The sequence below is a fragment of the Phoca vitulina genome, unplaced genomic scaffold, assembly GCF_004348235.1.
Source record: "Phoca vitulina isolate PV1807 unplaced genomic scaffold, GSC_HSeal_1.0 scaffold3, whole genome shotgun sequence".
Taxonomy (NCBI): Eukaryota; Metazoa; Chordata; class Mammalia; order Carnivora; family Phocidae; genus Phoca; species Phoca vitulina.
Genome location: NW_022589706.1, coordinates 34904084 through 34925800, shown reverse-complemented (window position 1 = coordinate 34925800; position 21717 = coordinate 34904084). Strand labels below are relative to the sequence as shown.

General features: G+C 38.0%; 1 protein-coding gene across 1 annotated transcript in view; it reads left to right on the top strand.

The window, feature by feature from the left end:
• The window catches only part of TXK (TXK tyrosine kinase), a 42344-nt gene that overhangs the window by 1350 nt on the left and 19277 nt on the right, over positions 1 to 21717 (top strand). The window contains exons 3-7 of the mRNA XM_032397877.1: positions 688 to 893; positions 4088 to 4153; positions 10122 to 10176; positions 17839 to 17918; positions 18814 to 18941. Of these exons, the coding sequence (XP_032253768.1) occupies positions 688 to 893; positions 4088 to 4153; positions 10122 to 10176; positions 17839 to 17918; positions 18814 to 18941 (535 nt within the window). The remainder of the gene's footprint in view (positions 1 to 687; positions 894 to 4087; positions 4154 to 10121; positions 10177 to 17838; positions 17919 to 18813; positions 18942 to 21717) is intronic.

The window sequence follows — 21717 nt, the reverse complement described above, 5'->3', positions numbered from 1 at the left end:
AAACATTTAGTGAATGAATGCCTTAGAAGAGAGAAAAAAAAAAAAAAAAAAAGACCAGTTAAAATAGCCTACTCTGCTATGTTTTGGCAGAACTTGAAACCAGACAGTGAATGGGGAAAAATGTATTCTGGCTACTGCCATTTTGAACCCAGGAGTAATTTTCAGTTCACTGTTGGAGGAAACAGTGTTCTTAAGAAGTGTGATAAACCCAAACACAGTTTATAGCGTGTGTGAAAGGAAAGGGCTGTTTATCTTTTTTCAAGAGAGAAAAACCCATAAAACAAAGTGAAACTACTGGGGTGGAAATCAAATTTCAAGAATTGTGGCTTAAAAAACATCCAGGGGTGCCTGGCTGGCTCAGTCCGTGGAGCATGCGACTCTTGATCTCAGGGTCATGAGTTTGAGCCTTGTGTTGAGCATAGAGCTATTGTAAAAAAGAAAAGAGAAACATCCAGTGCGATGCTGGCAAGAGAATTTGTGATCTTGACAACTTACAAAACGGTGAGTGGGTTGCTGGATTTAAAAGTTGTTTTATGGTCATTTCCTATGTTTATCCACTCTGGTTTTTGCTTTGGTGCATCCAGACGGGTGAATTGGGGCAGCAGGGAAATGTACTCTATCCCTATTCTTTTTTTAGTGCAGATTACTAAAACAATAGTACAACAAATAATTCCTTGGTTTTTACAGTCCAACAGAGACCACGTGCAACCATCAAAACGCAAGCCACTGCCTCCCCTCCCACCCTCTGAGGTTACTGAAGAGAAGATCCAAGTAAAGGCGCTGTATGATTTTCTGCCCAGAGAGCCGTGTGATTTAGCATTAAAGAGATCAGAGGAGTACCTGATATTGGAGAAGTATAACCCTCACTGGTGGAAGGCAAGAGACCGTTTGGGGTAAGACTGGTGCCATGGTCCTCATCAAATTCCTCTTCGTTTATCCTCTGGAGACTTCTGAAGTGTAAAATCTGTTTTGTGGCTCATTTCCTCTGGGTTTAGAATTCTTCCTTCTGCATGGAGCAGAACCTGTCCCCACATGTCCTATCTGTATGAGAGAGCATTACAGCACTGCAATTTCAGGCAGTCACAGAACTGCATGTACCTGGCTTCACATCCCGGTGCTGTCACTTACTATTGTGTGTCCTTTGGTAGGTCACTTACCCTGAATTTCCCTTCCTTCCTTCCTTCCTTCCTTCCTTCCTTCCTTCCTTCCTTCCTTTCTTCCTTTCCTTCCTTCCTTCCTTCCTTCCTTCCTTCCTTCCTTCCTTCCTTCCTTTCCTTCCTTCCTTCCTTCCTTCCTTCCTTCCTTCCTTCCTTCCTTTCCTTTCCTTTCCTTCCTTCCTTCCTTCCTTCCTTCCTTCCTTCCTTCCTTCCTTCCTTCCTTCCTTCCTTTCCTTCCTTCCTTCCTTCCTTCCTTCCTTTCCTTCCTTCCTTCCTTCCTTCCTTTCCTTCCTTCCCTTCCTTCCTTCCCTTCCTTCCTTCCTTCCTTCCCTTCCTTCCTTCCTTCCCTTCCTTCCTTCCTTCCTTCCTTCCTTCCTTTCCTTCCTTCCTTCCTTTCCTTCCTTCCTTCCTTCCTTCCCTTCCTTCCTTCCTTCCTTCCTTCCTTCCTTCCTTCCCTTCCTTCCTTCCCTTCCTTCCTTCCTTCCCTTCCTTCCTTCCCTTCCTTCCTTCCTTCCCTTCCTTCCTTCCTTTCCTTCCTTCCTTCCCTTCCTTCCTTCCTTCCTTTCCTTCCTTCCTTCCTTCCTTCCTTCCTTCCTTCCTTCCTTTCCTTCCTTCCTTCCTTCCTTCCTTCCTTCCTTCCTTTCCTTCCTTCCTTCCTTCCTTCCTTCCTTCCTTCCTTCCTTCCTTCCTTCCTTCCTTCCTTCTTTATTGAGGTATAATTGACATTTAACATTATATTGGTTTCAGGTGTGCAGCATAATAATTCAATATTTATATCTATTATGGAATGATTACCACAATATGTGTAGTTAACATCCATCACTATGCATAGTCATGAAAAATTTTTTTCTTGTGATGACAGCTTTTACAGTGTACTCCCTTAGCAATTTTCAAATATGCAATATAGTATTATTGACTTAGAGTCACCATGCGGTACATTACATCCCCATGACTTCTTTATTTTATAAATGAAACTTTGTACCTTTTGACCCCCTTCACCTATTTCACCCACCCTCCACTCCCTGCCTCTGGTAACCACCAATCTGTTCTCTGTATCTATGAGTTTGGTTGTTTTTTTAATTAAAAAAATTTTTTTAGATTCCAATATAAATGAGATAATACAGTATTTGCCTTTCTCTGTCTGACTTATTCCACTTAACATAATACCCTTGAGATCCATCATGTTGTTGCAAATAGCAAGATTTTCTCCTGTTTTATGACTAATTTTCTGTTGTGTGTCTGTGTGTATATATCTATATATCTGTATATCTATATCTATATAGATACATATACCTCTTTCTTTTATCCATCCATCCATCAATGGACACTTCGGTTGTTTCCATATCTTGACTATTATAAATAATGCTGCGATGAGCATGAGGGGTGCACACATCTTTTTGAGTTAGTGTTTTCATTTTCTTTAGATAAATAGCAGAAGTGGAATCACTGGATCATGTGGTAGTTCTATTTTTAATGTATTTTTGTTTCTTTATTTGTAAAATGGGAATAATAATTTCTACCATACAGGGTTTTTTTTTTTCTGATTTGTACTTTCTTTGAGTATTTGACTCCTTTTTTCTGCTAAGCTCTAAGGTAGGAACAGAAATAGTATCTCGCTAATTTTCATATTTCTGCAATGACTAGTTTTGGAAGTAAACATTGCAGTACTTGCCGAATTAAATTGGAAGGAAAAAAAGACCTTGGAATGCAAACAGACTTCATCATGTTGGGAGCAACAGATTGTACCTGCCTAGAGTCTGAGGTAGATGATTCTGAGGGGGATCTGGGCTGCTTGGAAGAGAATGCTGACATTTGATTTCTATTCTTTGTGATGATTTGGAGATAAGTATCTGTGTATTAGAAGTATTTAGTTATATACCTCTTTCTTTAATTATATTTTCCTGATGGTTTGGCTCTCTTACCAGTTTTTAGTTTCAACTTAACATGTGATGGAGACTTTTCAGTGGGAAAAGAGGTATGAGTAAGTTCAGGACCATGTAATTAGCCCTCCTGCAGGTTGGCATTGGCATGACTCAGACTTTAAAAAAAGACGAATTACCTTTTAATTTCAAAGTTAATAAGTGAATATTGCTTTTTATAATATGCAACCATGATAAATAATGCCTCCAAACCCAAGCATCATTATTCACTTAGTGAGTACCCTTCTGGAAAATTTTCAATGCACTTTCATGTACATATTGAAATACACGTTCTCATTTGCCGATTTAGTTTACCTAATTCTTACCATGCTTTATGCGTTGTTCTGCAACTTGCTTGATCTTTCAATAATGTCATGGAGATCTTTTTGCAATTTTATAATTTCAAATTTCGTTGGTGAAGGTATAGAAAAAGAGAAACCCTTACCCTGCTGATGGGTGTGTAAATTTGTATGTTTTCCTTCAGTGGCAATTTGCTGTATCTAAGGGGAGATGCACATATTTGGTGACCCAGCAATTTCCCCGTTTGGTATCTGTCTTAGAGAATTACTTTTCCTGGTGCACAAGAAGGCATGTTCATGTGTTTCGGTGCAGCATTTGCTATAATAGGGACATGGCTAAACCAGAATATCTATTCTATCTATTTTACAGCAATTCAGAAGAATTAAGTTGATATCTTTGTTGTTGCTGTGTTTTTAATCTAGTCACTATGACATCCCAATGATCTCGTAAGTGCCGCTTTCCCTCTTTGAAAAATTTTGGTGTCACGAAACATCTTAAATTACTTCCATTGTAAGTCAGAACCTTAGTATTTGTCAAATAGAGATTTTAGTTGAATATGGAAATGAAAAATCCTTTTTCTTCTTTTAGAATTTAATCAGTAAAACGAGTTTGATTTCCTCCTATGTCCTTGAGGTTTTAAAAAGGATTGTTGTCACGATAATGCCACAGATGTGCCAAGCATTTTGATTTTGGCTTTGTCTTTTGTTGTAGGAATGAAGGCTTAATCCCAAGCAACTATGTGACCGAGAACAAACTAACCAATTTAGAAATATATGAGTAAGTCTCCTCCAAAATATGCTCTATGGTTGATCTGTGAAAAATCAGGTACATTTGGGCGGCTTACGAGTATAGAAGCTGGTTTTGGTCTACAAAAGGAAAAGAAAGTAACACATCTGGCTGCTTTAGTTTGAGAGATCTTTGATCCTTATAATGGTTGATTCAGAAACTTCTTTTTCTTAAACTTCTTTTTGTTTAGTTTTGTATGACGACTTTTTTGGGTTTGTTTTAACAGTGACTGCATGGAAACCAAACACTCATCTTGGTCTTGTTTTACTCTATGTCCTAAATGGAAAAATAACTATTTCAAAAATGACCTTAGTTTTTTAATGAGTGGTAAATTGAGCCTAACACAGAGACACACAACTATATTTTGGCTCATGTTTTGAAACGTTTTAGAAATAGCTAAAGAGGAGAAGCAGGCTAATGCTATAGTTTGGGGGGAAATTTTGGTGTGTTCACTAAGGTTCTGCTTAGAAACTTATTTTTGTTACAATGATAGATTTGGAAGATGGAGATCTTAGCAATCACTTTTCTAGCCCTCCATTCCGCAGATCAGAAACTAAGGTTATGAGAGTAATTTACAAGCAGAGAGTGGCAGAACTGGGAGTAGTCCTAGTCTTTTATAAATTCAGGTTTGCATAAGTTTTAGCACTTGACTGCCCTCCCCCAGTTTAGATACTCGCTTTGCAATTAGCATATGCTTCCAGCCTTGTGGCAGTAGGTGATGTGGGTTGAGGCATGAAGACAGGTGCTTCTCAGAGAACCAGGCAGCAAATATAAATTGAATGAGAACCAACCCCTCCCTCCAAGCCCCTAGATGTCTGCCTTGCTACTAATTTAAGCCCACGTGGAGGCCAGACTCAGCATCTCTCTCCCTAAAGCAAATTCAATTCTAAAAGTATTGGTGGGGGTCGCTTGGGTGGCTCACTTGGTTGAGTGTCTGACTCTTGGAGCCCCACGTGGGAGTCTGTCTGGGGATTCTCTTCCTCTGCCCCTCCCCCACTCGCATGGGCACATGCATGCATGCACTCTTTCTCTCTCTAAAATAAATAAATCTTTAAAAGCATTGGTGAATAATGTAGACTTTCTTGGAGGGGACAAGGGATGACTACAGGACACATGACACATCCACATGACTTTACCAGGCTTCTCTATTAGCTACTTCTGTTCTCTCTCCCCTCTCCCCGCTTAGTACCATCACAGGTCTCTTCTGTCTTCTCTGTCCTTCACTCAGCTTGTCATGCCCCCTCTCTTGACCGGAGTCATTTAGCTCTGCCCCAAAAATCTAGCCTCCACTCAGTAGGACAAAGGCCCTAGGTGACTGAACACACCATCCTAAGAAAACAGTTTCACAACTCTCTACCGTCACCTTGGGGGGCTCACCACTGCCCCCAACTGGAGCTGCCCAACACCATAGGTCTCTTTTGAAGGTCAGGTCAGGGGAAGTTTTGTGTGAAAATCTCCTGTTAAGAAAAAGACTTTTTTCCATATCGTAAACCCAGTTCAGACTTTCCAGGAGATTAAAGGAGATATGTGTGAAAGTACCTAACACAGTGCCCGGTAGTGAGTAAATGGATGCTCACTAAGCAACAGTGTGACTTTCCTTCCTTTCATTATTAATTAATTTGCTGGCTGCTTCCTTAGTTTAGACGAGGGTTGGAGTCTGCCCTTAACAGCTTGTTCATACTGTAGATATTGGGTAATTTGAATTAAACTACCCTGAACTTAAAATAATCATCTCATTTTCTTGGCTTTGATTTATGTGTCTTTGAAAGTTATCTTCTTTAATTTTCTAATTGTGGGAAAATTAATTTTTATTTCTGTTTCTTTTTAAAGGGGTTTGTTAAAATATAGATATAATAATTATCAATATAAATCACTAAAATATATCCACCACTTATTATATGCCAAACATCGTTCTAATGACTGTGTAGAAATTATGGCCCTAGATTGAAATACTATAGTATAGGCTTAGAAATTGGAGAAATCTGGGTTCAAATCCTGACATCACCACTGACTAGTGCCTGGGCTCTGGGCAGAATTACTGAATAGCTATAAACCTCTAAATGATATGAAAACTTGGAACTGTGATACCTGTCTCATGTAGGACCTAGTAAATATTCGATACATTCTAGAACTGTGAAGCTAACAGGAAGGGCATTCCCAGTCTGCCTGCTGTTGCAGAGGTACCACATTTCATAGTTACCTCAGCCCCTGAATCGCTCATCTGTTCAATCTTTATTTATTGCCCACTTATGATGTGCCGGGTGTTAGCTGTTCTGGGCGCTGGAGATACGACGTATAACACATAGATGCACTCCCTTCTTTTGTGGAACTTACAGCTTCATGGGAAAAGAGACAGAAACCTCAAATTCACAAATAAATATAAAATTTTAAATTGTGGGGGCGCCTGGGTGGCTCAGGTCATGATCCCAGGGTTCTGGGATGGAGTCCTGCATGGGGCTCCTTGCTCAGCAGGGGGTCTGCTTCTTCCTCTCCCTCTGTTGCTGCCCCCCTACTTGTGCTCTCTCTCTCTCTGTCAAATAAATAAGTAAAATCTTTAAAAAAAATTTTTTTTAAACTGTGGTGTCATGAAGGAACAGTATGGGACACTGGGAGAAATCAATGGAGAAGGCTAAAAGATGAGGATATTGGGATAGGGAAGACCTCTGAGGAAGTGACTTGAGGTCTAAAGGAAGTAGGGGTGGATGGGGGAAGGAATGCTATGTTAGTGTAGGCTTCTGACATCTCAGGGGAAACTTTATACTTTGAAATATTTATGGCTACTTTGGTTTTAAATTAATATCCAAATTATCAAGAGTACAGTGTGAAAACCTGGTTTTCAGTAAGCCTTCAAATCTTGATATACTGTTTATAAATCTAAAAAAATAAGAACAGTCACCTTAATTCAAACTCAACAGTTTCCTTAAACAATCAGTCCTATTTATAAGCTCAGTTAATTAAATTTCCCGAAACATTTCACTTGCATTAATAAACTGAATGAATTCAATTTTCTGTTTAAATATTTTACATGCCTGACAGGGCAAATTTACAATTTCAATAGCCCTTTGTAAGTCCATATATGATCCCAGAAATCTAATAAATCAAACTTAAATGTGATAAGCCAAATTCTCGTAACCATACATTTAAAAAGTCAAATTCCCTTAAACTTCAAATTGTAAGTTTAAAATTAATTTTGCATTTAAAATCAAAGTCTAAAACTTAATATGTCCGATTCTCTTAAAATAATACTTTATTTTATTTTTTAAAGATTTTATTTATTTATTTGAGAGAGAGAGAGAGAGAGAGAGTGAGCACAAGTGGGGGGAGGGGCAGAGGGAGAGGAAGAAGCAGACTCCCCGCCGAGCAGGGAGCCTGATGTGGGTTTCCATCCCAGGACCCTGAGATCATGACCTAAGCTGAAGGCAGTTGCTTAACTGACCGAGCCAGCCAGGTGCCCCAATAATAGATACTTAAAATATCAAACATATTGCTTATGCTGAATTTTACAGAAGTATGAGTTTCATTTATTGCATTTTCTCTCTGTTGAAAGTTTCATCTTCTCAGGGTTAGAAAATGACTAAGAGAAGCAGATTTACCATCTTAGATCTAACAGGGTTTCTAGGTTGAAAACTCAAGACCACAATACTGTTACTTGTTGATTCTAAGACTGGGACAGGTGTACCCAAGGCTTACATATACACAAGACGTTTGTACTTGGTAACAGTTGGACATGCTAGATGGTTTTCATATGCCAGTAGAAGCCCCACCCTAAGCCCTCTGTCCACATCATTCAGTATGAGTTTTATAATCAGTGTTGTCCAGGCATAAGAGTTGCAGCCTTACCTATTTAAAAACAAAACAAAACAAAACAAAACAAAACAAAACAAAACACAAAATTCTTCTTCACTATCTGATTTAACCAGATGAAATTCTGAAACAGCATGCCCCCTCACCTCACCTATATCATATCCATCTATTCTTTTTTCTGCCTGTTGAAATTCTGCATTATTTTAAAGGATATGAAATTCATCATATACTTGTCTCTGGTTCTTCTCTTACTACTTTGAAGTCATTTTAATGACATCCACACATGGATGGATTTTTAACTTATATTTAAGCAAAATTAATATATTTGCTTATATTACTTATCACCATAATAAATAAGTACAAAACAACAAAATTAACACTTAATGTGATTATAGGTGAGAAATATTTAGAATAAAACAATTTATGTGAACTTTTTAAAAAAATATTTTATTTGAGAGAGAGAGCGTATGCGTGCATGGGAGCATGCACTCTTGGGTGAGTGGGGGGAGGGATAGAGGGAGAGGAAGAAGCAGACTCCCCACTTAGCAGAGAGCCCACTGCGGGACTCCATCCCAGGACCCTGGGATCATGACCTGAGCCAAAGGCAGATGCTTACCCTCTCTCATTTATTTTGAAAGAATTTCTTCTTTCTACAACAAGAGGTCTTAGACTCATTCTGAAAGTCCCTCCCCCAATATGAATATTCATTAAAAAGTACTGAATGATATTCACAGTCCAACATCACAATTAACTCCTGTTCCCACTAGTGATAAGTAGTCCAATGGTTTCATCTATAATCACCTGTAATCATCCTCTCTTCTCTATGCTTTATCTTTTTAAAAGTTCATTTTCAACTTGAGGCCATTAGCATTTTTAATATGTGACCATTCTACTTTAGTGGCAGCTTTTTACTACTGCAGGTTAGTCCACAAGATACGATAGATTCTGTCCTCAAAGTCAGATAGAGGATTTTCACGTAGCCATCATTTGGCCTACCCACTGTGACTCAATGTATGGTTATACATGCATTCTTCTTTCCACTGTCCACAAAAATAGCATTTCTGGTAATATTCCCTTAACTCCTTTTTAAAATCTTATTTTGAAACGAAAACTTTTCCATTTGTTTTCTCTCTCCTTTGTTCTACCATTTCCTCTCTCTTTCCTGTACAACATTTGCTTACTGACTAGGTCTTGTTCTGCCAAACTATGGGTTTCAATTATACTCATTTAATTGTGTTTACTGTGAGAGGATCTGATATTCTAAAGTCGTTTCAGGATATGTTTCATACAGAGGAAACAGCAAGATGGAGGCAGAAAGGGGCTTGGTGAACTTGAGGAAGGAAAGAATCCCAATATGGCCGAAGCTTAGCATGAGGGGAGAACAAGCAGAAAGATGAGAGGGTGTTTGGAGCAAGGCAGATACTAGTTGCTCCATTTACATTATTAAACCACTAACTTTACTATAGGTTAACATACTTGGGGGAGTCAGATGGGCCAGAGTACGTTTTAATTTTGGAAAGGTAATATGGAAGTTCCCAAGAGCAATTAGGAATTAGGAAGTTCCCAAGAGCAAAGAAAGAAACGGGTATTTTTTAGTTTGTCTACCAAAGCTCAGTAAATGTTCGTTGACTTCTTAACCACATACGTTTCATGAAAATTTTCAGGAGATTAAATCACTCAAAATCATAAACTAAGTATATGTCAGAAAGTTGAATTGAGATATGATAGAATAAACTAGGTATCGGCTTACAATTAATAAAACTGTTATACTAGGGGCGCCTGGGTGGCTCAATCAGTTAAGCGTCTGTCTTCAGCTCAGGTCATGATCCCAGGGTCCTGGGATCGAGCCCTGCATCGGGCTCCCTGCTCGGCGGGAAGCCTGCTTCTCCCTCTCCCATGCTTGTGTTCCCTCTCTCGCTGTGTCTCTCTCTATCAAATAAATAAAATCTTTAAAAAAAAAAACAAAAAACAAACTGTTATACTAAATGACACATAATAGTACATTGTTGTTTATCAGAAATAAAAAACGCTCAGCTTTCTAAAATCAGTTCTGGAGTAAAGTTCCTAAAAATGAAGGAAATGAGGCAGGTTTTTTTTTTTTTTTCTGGAAAAAATAGAATATAAAATTTTAAAATTATTTTTATTGCTTTTACAGGTGGTACCATAGAAACATTACCAGAAATCAGGCAGAACGTATTTTGAGACAAGAGGTAATTCACTTTATTCATGAATAACTTGTGAATATTTTCAAAATTTCTAACAGATGTTCATTGTAAAGATTTGACCAAACTTAAAAGTTTTATTACTTCCTGTTCTTTTCAGTTCTAAAATATTATTACAACTTTATCTCTACTGTGCAATTTCCGATAAGTTGTAAACCAGATGTATTTGTATCAGCTCATGTTTTTCATTGACTTTCATTGTAACTTGAGAAGTGTATTTTTCCTGAAATGATTTCAACTCCAACATACTGAAACTCCTCATTCACTCCAAAGTGCATCCCGCAGTAGAGTCTATATTGGAATTGCCCATACACCTTTGCATCACATACAATATAAATATATACTCTGTCTTCATGAGCTTAGCTAAGGCTTCTTAAAAACACAAATAGAGAAAAATACCGAGTGCTACACTTTCTTTGTTCTTTGGGAACAAAAGAAAGAGTGAGGTAGCCAAAATATCAAACTCAGATCAAAACTGCTCTTTTAGGTCAAAGCAAAACAAAAGTGCATACAGTTTCCAACGGACGGTAAATACGAACTGTGGGTAAATGTAGAGTCAAACCTAGAAACTAGGTAAGAGGTATGTGTGTCACTTTGCCCTGCTGTCAGATGTTGAGGAAATCTAGAAATATGAGTGAGAAAGAGTCAGTTCTGGAACTACAAAGTCAATACCAGTAAGGACTCAAGACAGAGGGGAGGTCCGGTGGATAGCAGGGGGTTAGACAGAGTTTGAGCGACCCAGACCCCGGCTCAGCTGGGGATGGGGAAGGAGGTTGGAGGCCAGGCTTGGCTTCACTGGCTAGGAGGAAATGGGACGCGGCAGCAAATGTGGGACCCACCGGGCATGGTGACAGCAGGTGGCCTCCTGTAAAGTGATATTAGTAGGTCTAGAATGGACAAAGATGTTATGACAAGTAGGCAGAACTGGAGAAGGAAAATTCTCAAGTCGGTCCACGGTAAGCAAGTTAGTACAGGTGATAGGGCCAAAATCACAGGGGCTGTGCGGGATCAGCAGGAGAGACTCTTGCGCCTGCCAGGGAGCCAGAACAGAGCCGGGGGCTGACCTCCCTACAAAGACTAGATCAGGGAGTTATGCAACAAACCTCCACACACCCATAACCCAGACAGCACAAATAGCAACATTTGGCACAAATAGCAACATTTGGCCATAACATTCTTAGACAAAATAAAACCTGGCAGATGCAATTGACACCCATCCCTTCCCTCATCTGTTTTGTCCCCGCCCACTCTCCAGAGACAATCACCTTAGAAGGGTGTGCCCCCACTGCATCCATGTGCTTATATTTTTATCATATATTGGTGCATGAACAGCCTACAGTGTTATGTGTTTTAACATTTGACATAAGGGAGATCATAGGTATGTTGATTTTTAATGAAACATTGTATTTCAGTTTCATTCCCATGGATACATAAAGAGCAAACACATTCCTTTAACTGCTGTATTTCATTAGATGAGTGTAACAAATGTATTACTAATCATTCACGTTGTTTCTACCTTCTTAGTATTATGAACAATGCTGCCAAGAACTTCCATGCACATATCATCTTGTACACAAGGGCAAGGGTTTCTTTCGGTTATACCCAGAAATGATCTGGTCAGAAACTATGTGCAGACTTAGCATTACTAGATATTTTGAAATCATGACTCAAAGTACTTGTACTAATTTATATTCTTACAAGGAATGAGAAAACTGGTCCCCTACATTCTTGCCAACAGTTGGTAGCTTTTCTTTGATTCACTGAGAAATGGTATATATATTTTAAAATGTGCATTTCCTTGATAAACAGTTCAATTGAGTGACTTTTCATGTGTGTGCTGGCTATTTGGGCTTCCTCTGCTGTTACATGTCTGCTAATACCCTTTGCTCATTTTTCACTATGTTCTTTTGATTTTTGGCCCTAAAATTTTTGTATGCTCTTTTCTTATTTTAAATTTTAAAATATGTTAATGTCAAATTTCTCAATTTTTATGATCTTTTTTCCTTTTTCAGTATAATAAATTCTTCTCTCTCCTGAAGTGATAAAATGATATTTTCTTTTAAATGGTTTAAAGATTTGCTTTTCATATTTAGGTCCTAATCTGTCTAAAGTGTGTGTGTGTGTGTGTGTGTGTGTGTGTATGTTATGTGTGTGGATATTTTTAAAAATATACATCTTTTTCCTATATATCTAAAAATATTTTTGTAATTTATATATTTTCTATTTTTTTTAAGTACCTGGATTAAATCCTACTTGATCATGAGGCATTTAAAACATATATATTGCTAGTTTGAGTTTCCTAATACTTTAGTTAGCATTTGTCCTGCTATGTTCACAAGAGGCCTGGCTTCTAATTTCCCACTCTCTTTGTTTAGTTTTAGTATAAAGGCTGTACTAGCCTCATAAAATGAGTTGGGACATGAGGTTTTGTCTCTTTCCAATCTTTAAAATAGTTTATATTGAATAGAAGTTATTTGCTCCTTGAAGTTACATATATCTCTCATAAAATAGTTTGGACATGCAGCTTTTTCAAACAGATAATTGAGTACTGATTTAATTTCCTTTTCTTCTTGAGATGTTTGACATTTTATATTTACGTGGAGAGTTGCCTACTTTATATTTATTTTCAAATTGATTGCATAAATTTTTCTGGAAGTATTTTATAATTTTATTTATTTCACATTTCAATGGCATGTTCATATAGTTTAAAAATCAAAAGATTTTGAAGTTTTCTCCCATCCTTGTCCCCAAGATACCAGTTCCCTTCCCCATAGACAAACTTCTATTATTAGTTTATTTTGTGTCCTTTCAGAGATATTTAATACATACACAAACAACTAGAAATATATTTTCTTATATTGTTATTTTTACACAAATGGTAACATATTATATATACTCTTGTGTGCATTACTTTTTTCACTCAGCAATATGTATTGGGAAGGAAACTTTTCACGTCAATACACAGAAAGTGTCCTCATTCATTCTACAGCTGCATAGTATTTCTTACATTGGACATATCACACTTTATTTAAGAAATTTAATGGAGGGGTGGAGCACTGGGCTCGTGGTTTCGGATTGGTTATGACCTCGGGGTTGTGGGATTGCCTGCGTGGGACTCTGCGCTTGGCCCAGAGTCTGCTTGGGATTCTCTCTCCCTCCTCCTCTTGCCCTCCCCCTGCGTGTGCTCTCTCTAAAATAAATAAATAAAATCTTTAAAAAAATTTAATGGGAATTTAAGTGGTATACACTCTTTTGCTATTGAAACAGTGCTGTTGGGGCGCCTGGGTGGCTCAGTCATTAAGCGTCTGCCTTTGGCTCAGGTCATGATCCCAGGGTCCTGGGATCGAGCCCCACATCGGGCTCCCCACTTGGCTGGAAGCCTGCTTCTCCCTCTCCCACTCCCCCTGCTTGTGCTCCCTCTCTCACTGTGTCTCTCTCTCTAAGAAATAAATAAAAATCTTAAAAAAACAAAACAAAACAAAACAGTGCTGCTATAGGTAACCTACCTACACAGCTTTTCCCATTTATGTGAGTGTATATGTAGGATAAATCCCCCAAGATAGAAATTCTGGGTCAAAGGGAATGTACATTTCTAATTTGGGGAGGTATTAAATACCCTCTACAGGAGTTGTACAATTTACATACCTGCTAAAAGTTGTAAGAGTGCCCATTTTCTCACAACCTTTCCAGCAAATGTTTAATGAAATGTGTGGCACTTTGCTCTCTGACATCTCATCTCAGTGTGGGTTTCATTTACATTTCTCCTATCCCAAAAATGTTAAGCATCTCTGTGTATATGAAATTTTAAATATTTGTATCTCCTTTTCTGTAAGATGTCTGTTCATATCCTTTGCAAAATTTTCTGTTGTTGCTTTTTTTTAATGCTTTCCTCACAGTTCGTAGGACCTATGTAGCTACATTAAGGAAATTAGCTCTTTGTAATATGTGGCAATACTTTCCCCAGTTTTTCAACTGTCATATTTTTTTTTTTTTTGCCATGAATAGTGCTTAAATTTTATGTGTTTGAATTTATCAGACAAATTTTTTAAAGCTTTGTGTCAGGTTCGAATTATCTTACCCACTCTGAGCTTTTAAAAAAAAATTCCCATGTTTCTTGATTACTTCATTGGTTTTATTTTTTACATAGACATGTTTGATTCATTTGTAATTATTCCTGATGTAGAGTGAGGTATGGATCTGATTTTATTTTATTTTTTCTAGATAGTTACCAAGTGTCTATCTTTTCTGTATTGATTTGAGGTACCACTTTCATCATAAGCACAGCTCCTATGTTGGACTACATCTGAACTCACTACTTGGTTTTATTGATCAGCCTGTGTATTTAGGTGATACCTTTATAATATTTCAAATACTGAGGCTCTCTTTGTGTGGCTAGCCTCCCTCATTCTTCTTTTCCAGAAATACTCTGGAGATACATTTTATACATATGAACTTCACAATTATTTTGCCTAGTTTTAAAAAGCTTCCTGCTGGTGTATTAAATTTACAGAGTAATTTAGGGAAAATTGTTTGGGCATTACAAATCAGTGGGGTTTGGGGACCAGTTTGTTCTGGGACCCATATTAATTATTCCTGTAGAAAAAATTAAAATTAGGTCCCTACTTCAAGCAAAAATAAATCTTGGATGGATTGAAAACCTAATGAGAAAAGTAAACATCTTTATATTCTTTAGGAGCATTTTATTGATTTATTTTTAAAGATTTATTTATTTTTTGAGAGAGAGAGAGAGAAAGCGTGTGCACGGTGTGGCAGGGGGGCAGAAGGAGAGGGAGAGAAAAATTCCAAGCAGACTCCAGGCTGAGTGCAGAGCCCAGCGCGGGGCTTGATCTCAAGACTCAGATCATGACCTGAGCAGAAACCAAGAGTCAGTCGCCCAACTGATTGTGCCATCCAGGAGCCCCTTTAGGATCATTTTAAAGTTTTCTTCATATAGCTCTTGCACATTTGTTTGTGTATTTTTCTGTTGCTACTATAAATGGGTATCTTTTTTTTTTTTTTTTTTTTTTACTTATGAAAGCTCTTGAGTTCTGTGAATTAATTTTGTAACAGAAGACTTGGTGAATTCAAAACTTTTTTTGGTAGTTTTTAGTTGATTCTCACGAGTTTCAGGTAGACTCTTATCAATAGCAAACAGTGATGATTTCAGCTCCTTTTTATAATTTAATACAGTATTTCTTGGTAGGTTTTTTGTTTTGTTTTGGTTTCTTTTCTTTCTTTCTTTCTTTTTTTTGGCCTCTCATTTAATTGCATTAGCTGGCGTCTCAGAACAATATTAAATACCAGTGCTGACAGTGGGCATTTCTTTTTCCTGATTTTAGTTGGAATGATTCCCACAGAAAACATAACGCTGGACTTGGGACTAACGTAAACATGGACTATTGTGTTAGAGAAGTACATATTTATTACTATTTTACTGAGAATTTAAAGAAAACTGATTCTAGAAGTTGAAATTTGTCAAATGCCCTTTCAATATCTATGGCGTTGTTCATGAGATTTTTCTTCTCAGATCTGTTACTAGGATGAATTAATAAAATCCCTAATATTGAATTACTTTTTCATTCCTGTATGCAGTCCTTCTTGGTCATGGTATATTATTCTTCCACTGTGCTACTGGATTCAGTTTGTTAATATTTAATTAGGATTTTTGAGTGGACATGAGTGAGATTTGTGCACAATCTTTGCTGTGTTGTTGGTGTTGATATTAAACCCACTTTATATAAAAATTTATAAGTTTTTCTTCTTTTCACATGCTCTGGAATCATGCAGCATCACAATATGTCCTCCATGGTGTTTTTAATGTTGTAGCTCTTTTAAAGCCTTATCCATTTTCCCATTCAGTAGGTCCATTAACATTTCCAGATCTTCTGGAATCAATTTTGATAAATTTTATGTTTTGCTAGGTAATCACTCATTTCATTCAAATTTTCAAATGTATTGTGTAGAGTCAAGGTGATGCTCTCATTTTTTTTCTGGATCTTTGTGGCTTATTTTTTTGATATATTTCCCCTCTTATTTATTGGTTAGATTGGTTAGCAACTTACCTATTTCATTGTTTTTCCCTCTATAACCAGATTTTGAACTTAATGACTAGCTTTATTATATTTTTGTTTTTATAATTGATTGTTTTCTGCTTTTGTCTTCATTCATTTCTTTCTTCCACTTGACCTGGTTCTTGCCCTAACTTCTTGAGGTAGATACATTTATTTTGTATTTCCTTTGTTTATTGATGTAAGCATGAAGACTGAGTACTGTTTGAACTGTATAGCAGAGTTTCCGATATGTGGCATTTCTTTATTATTTTCTAGATGTTTTCATTTTTATTTGAATTTCCTTGAGTTATATAAAAGAGAACTTGAAAATATCCATGCAGTAGTAGCTTTCTCCTCTGGGGCTTGTTATTAATTTCTACTTTTATTGCTTTGTGGTCATGACTGTTTGCACTCTTTCCACCTTGAAGAGGAGGTCACTACTTAGACAACTTGACTGAACGCATAGCATCTCTACGTCTGTGTATATATATTCTACCTACGTAGCCACTGTACGTACAACTTCGCTTTTTACATCTCCATCTTTTATACCTTCTGTCCTCTATAGTTTGTAACCCAGTCCGTGGACATGGTAGGAATTCAATAAAAGCTAGATTTTTATTATTTTAAATGGCTGTAAGAGATTTTTTGGTTTAAAAGTTTGACCAGAAAATGAGGCTTGTTCCTTGGTAAGCATCTAGAAGGAAGAGAAGGCTTTGCTTAATGTATCGTGCTCACTTTGAGGGTTACACCATGGTGTTTGTTGGGTTAGGGCAATTCTCAGGCAAGTTGTTGGCACTTCGAAAGTGTAAACTTTCACACATTTGGCAAGCTTCTGAGATGGTTCCCTCTCCACAAGTGTAAACACACTAAGTAAAGGTGGAAACTTTTTTTTATGATATCAAACAAACAACACAAACCAAACAGTCCAACATTCCAAGTCATTTGAAAACAATTTACAGCTTTATTGGGGGTTCCCAGAGGATGTCAGTGGGAATCCAATTTATAACCTAACATCAAACTTAAAATACTCTTCTTTCCTGCCCGTTCTCTTCTTGTCTCTCCCATACCCTGGCAGCAACTAAAATCACTCCTCCGCTCTTCTCTCCAGACTCCCTCAAAGCTTATCCTCTCTCCATCCCTGTCATGGATTCTGCTCCCTTTTCCCACTCCCTCCCTGCTTTTCCAGATGTATTTCTTGCTGCCTCCCTCACCCCACCTACTGTGTTGTTTCTTTTCTTCCAAAATACAACCTGCCAATCTGTCTCACAGCGCTTCCTGTTCATCAGCAAGTATCAATTACCTTGATTGATATAACAAAAATAATGAAATGGTGGGGTACAAGGTTGTCAAATGCAGAAATTTTCTTAGAAAAATCGGGACCAAGGTTTTAAAAATACTCATACATTATAAATTCTTGTCCCAATTAAATATTTTTGTGTGTGTGACTTCTTAACGTATAAGGGAGATAAGATTGCATATAATTGTGAAAACAATCTTATCCACTTGTAGTAAGTCAGTATGGTTTGGTTTTCATTCCTGAGATGTAGGTTTGTCTTTCTTCCTAATAACGACTAAATCTGTACAATGAATTGTTTTGCAGTCTAAAGAAGGTGCATTTATTGTCAGAGATTCAAGACATTTGGGATCCTACACAATTTCTGTGTTTATAAAAGCTAGAAGGTAAGCAATTGTGATTTTGATCACTTTAGAGGTAACGATTCTTGGGACAGTCTTTCTTAGTGAGACACTGTCACATGGAGAAAGAGAGGTCTTAGCACAGAAGATTGCTGGCCTGGAAGTTAATACAACTGATCGATTCGAGTTTTATTCCTAACAAGCTCTGTGTGTGACTTTGGTAAGTTAAGGGACTTCTCCCTCCCATCTCCTTTTCTCAACCATGAGGAAGTTGGCTTAGTGGTAGCAGACAATGGTGGTCCTTTCCTCATATCCCTTGGGGTTTACCTGCAGAGCATTCTCCTGCACTCAGAAAGCGTCCTGTGCCTTTCTGCTGGAGGACGTTCTCTGGCTGTGGGAACTCGGGGTCCCCATGGGTAGACTGGAGGTGCCTGAGAGTTAACATCCTAGGAGCAACCCTCCATCAAGGAGGAATGGAAGATTAGCCCCTCAGCTCCTTTGCACTCTGGTGGGACAATTCTCAGACGTGTTCCACAGTCTCTCGAGGCTGCCTAGAGCCCCAGTGCTCATCAATATACTCTCTATCGGTTTTCCTTCTTTCTTTGTTTCATATGTCCTTATATCCCTCGCAGTGCATTTATTCACTCATTGAACTGATAACTAAATACTTATAAGTGTCCCTGACGGGCTCTACTATTTTGGACAACGGAGTTGTCAACTAGACAACTTTGGCTGAAGTTATGTTCGAATCTAAGGACCCAATAGATGGCTCAGGAATTTACCCAGGCGTGCCGAGGCACCGGTTGGATCTAACCCACTCTGCAGTGTATAGTGTCACTAGGATAAAAGTTTTAGAGGTGGAGTCCTGTCGCTTCACGAATTGACTTAGTTCCGAAGTGACCTTTTGCTTGTTTACTAATTCACATTCTATTGATTGTAGAAATATGGAGGCTACCATCAAACATTATCAGATTAAAAAGAATGACTCGGGACAGTGGTACGTGGCTGAAAGACACCTCTTTCAATCAATCCCTGACTTGATCTGGTATCACCAGCACAATGCGGCAGGTAAGGCAGGAGCTTCAGGCTGGGAGAGTCAGGGAGCCTGGCCCCAGACAGGCAATGCATCTTTGGTCTCAGACACTTTAACAGGAGCAAATACCCCTGCAGAGATCTGTAAGAGCCTGAAATATAACTTGTGTTTTGAACATTTCTCATTGATGCTTCTTTGTTTTTCTAGTCAAGGGAAAAGAGGTAGGTTGATTTTTTACATTTCTGCCAGGTTAGGAAAAATGATAGCTGGCAGAGAAGCAAAAGGCAATGTAATCATCAATGCATTTGTTCTTGAAATTTACATAGGGCTAAGTGTAATGGCATTTCAAGTGCCCTCGATAATCATGCCCCCATAAATTTACTCTCTACTTCAGTCGTGTAGAACATTACCCTTAAATATCTCATTCTCTGTTCTTTCTGTTTGGAGAACACAAAAAGTTGTATAGGACACAGCCTTTCGCAGTTAAAATTTGACGTAAATAAAGCAGAAGCATTATTTAACCCCCTTCTTCAAGTGTTGTTTGCAATAGTTGCTAATTTTGCAAACTTATTATCTATGGAAAGATATAAGATTCCAGAAAGTTCCACCACAATTACAGTCACAGCTCTGGCCTTTAGCCCTCCCCCAACCTCTCCCGGACCGCCTTGAACCCATAGGGGAATCTTCTTACCTCAATATTATAGAATTTGGAACCCATTGTAACTTTTCATATTATTTTGATTTCTTGCCATTATTTTAGATTTCTCTCATGAAAAGTTGTGTTGACAAAAAAAAAAAAATCCTTTTGGAAAGTGGCCACTTTTCCATTATACTGGTCTATATGTCAAGAGTAAATCCAAGGAAGTTTTTATCCATTTATGGGATGAGTCCACATGGATATTCCAGATGGTCTCTGGGAGTTTGGTTAGAGAGGAAGTAGCGGTGAGTCTGAGTGGGACCAGGGAGGACATATTCATGTGTAGAGACAGAAACCCTTAGAATCAGGAGATCAGTTCTGAGTTTTTTTCTTTATAGTCCTCTTTTCCTTCCCTTCAGAAAAAATTTGAGAAACAGAGTGGTTATGCTGGTGTGGTTAAAAAAAATACTAAGGTAGATCAGGATGTGCTGACATGAAGAGATGTTAGTGATAAGTTGTTTAGTAAAGAGAAAAAAAGTGCAAAACAGTATGTGAGAATATAGTCCCACTTTTGTAAACAAAAATACATACATATGAGTGCATAGAAAAATTCTGTTAAAGTTTAGGTAAGAATTTTTAAACTGAAAAGATTATAACAGACTATAAACTTAATGTTTACTTTTGGGGAATGACACTGGGGGTAAGGGAAGCTTTTATTTTCTGCCTGATGAGATTGCTTAGGGTTTGATATTTTTGTTACGATATACATAAATTATTCTTATAATGCATAAAAGATCACTTTTAAAAAGAAAAAACTGGATCAGGGGCTCCTGGGTGGCTCAGTCATTTAAGCATCTGCCTTCAGCTCAGGTCATGATCCTTGGGTCCTGGGATCCAGTCTGATGTCGGGCTCCCTGCTCAGCAGCAAGCTTGCTTCTCCCTCTCCCTCTGCCGCTCCCCCTGCTCCCTCTCTCTGTCAAATAAATAAATAAAATCTTAAAAAAAAGAAAAAACTGATTCAAACAAAACAACAACAACAACAAAAAAGAAAAACTTCCAACTATAGCTGCTATTTATTAGGGAGAAAAGAAAGTACAAAAGATATAACAAGAAAGAAGGATGCTAAGAGGAAGGGAAGGGGACCCAGAAATAGCGATATTTATTGAAGACTTACTTTGGGCCAGACCCTGTTCTGAGTGCTTTTATATATATTTATTTATTTAATTTTCAGAATGATCCTATGAAGTAGGTGCTGTTGGTATCTCCATCTTACAGATGAAGGAACTGAGACATGAGTGGTACTCATGATTACACAGTTAATAAGTGTTTGTGCTGAGATTTGAACTCGAGGAATGTTTGAGACCTATTTAGAGCCATTGAACCCACTGGCTCTGGCGTCTGCACTCAGTGACTGCTATAGCCTCCAGAAAAAGACAGATCAGATCATCGGAGGCTACTTTGGAGGGTCCAGTTTCAGAGCACGCTGTGAATCAGAGCCCATGACTATCTTGCCTACTTTTTGACTTCTGGTCAGTTTAGTTCATGACACTCCATCTCTTTCCCAGAAGTAAGGACAATGCCAAGAGAGTGACAGACTTCTTTCTGTCAGAAAGATAGACTATCATTAAACCCCTGGTAGTATATCATAGAATAATAAATAAATCACAGAATAAAAATGTTTAGCAAATAAGAACTTTGAAAATTAGAAGACAGCGTTAGGGTCTTAAAGAAATTCCTTGTTATGTTCTTTATTGGGATCATGTGTTACAGAGTCCCAACTCGATGAGGGCTCTAACCTCAACTAGGTCTTCTGAGTCATTGGTAAGTATCCTTTCCTGTTCTCTCTTCAAACTTTTACCATTCTCCTCAAGACCCCTTTTCCAGTATTATCCACTGCCCTCTCAGCAAACCTCTAGCTGTCTACTTCATTAAGAAAATTGAAGCCACCTGACATGAGCTCACTCAATCTTGTCCTCCTGCTGCCAAGCTCTCATCCTCCCCTCACTCCTTCCAGTACTGGTAAGGCTGAGCCTATGCCCCTGTTCCCTCCACTCCTCTCCTGCTTGGACCATCCACCATCCACTCTTCTTTCCTCTCCTGTATCTCGTCCATTTCTTCTTACCTTCTCCCTTAACCTTGTAAACATCCTTAAGAATCTCTTATTCAAAAAGCCA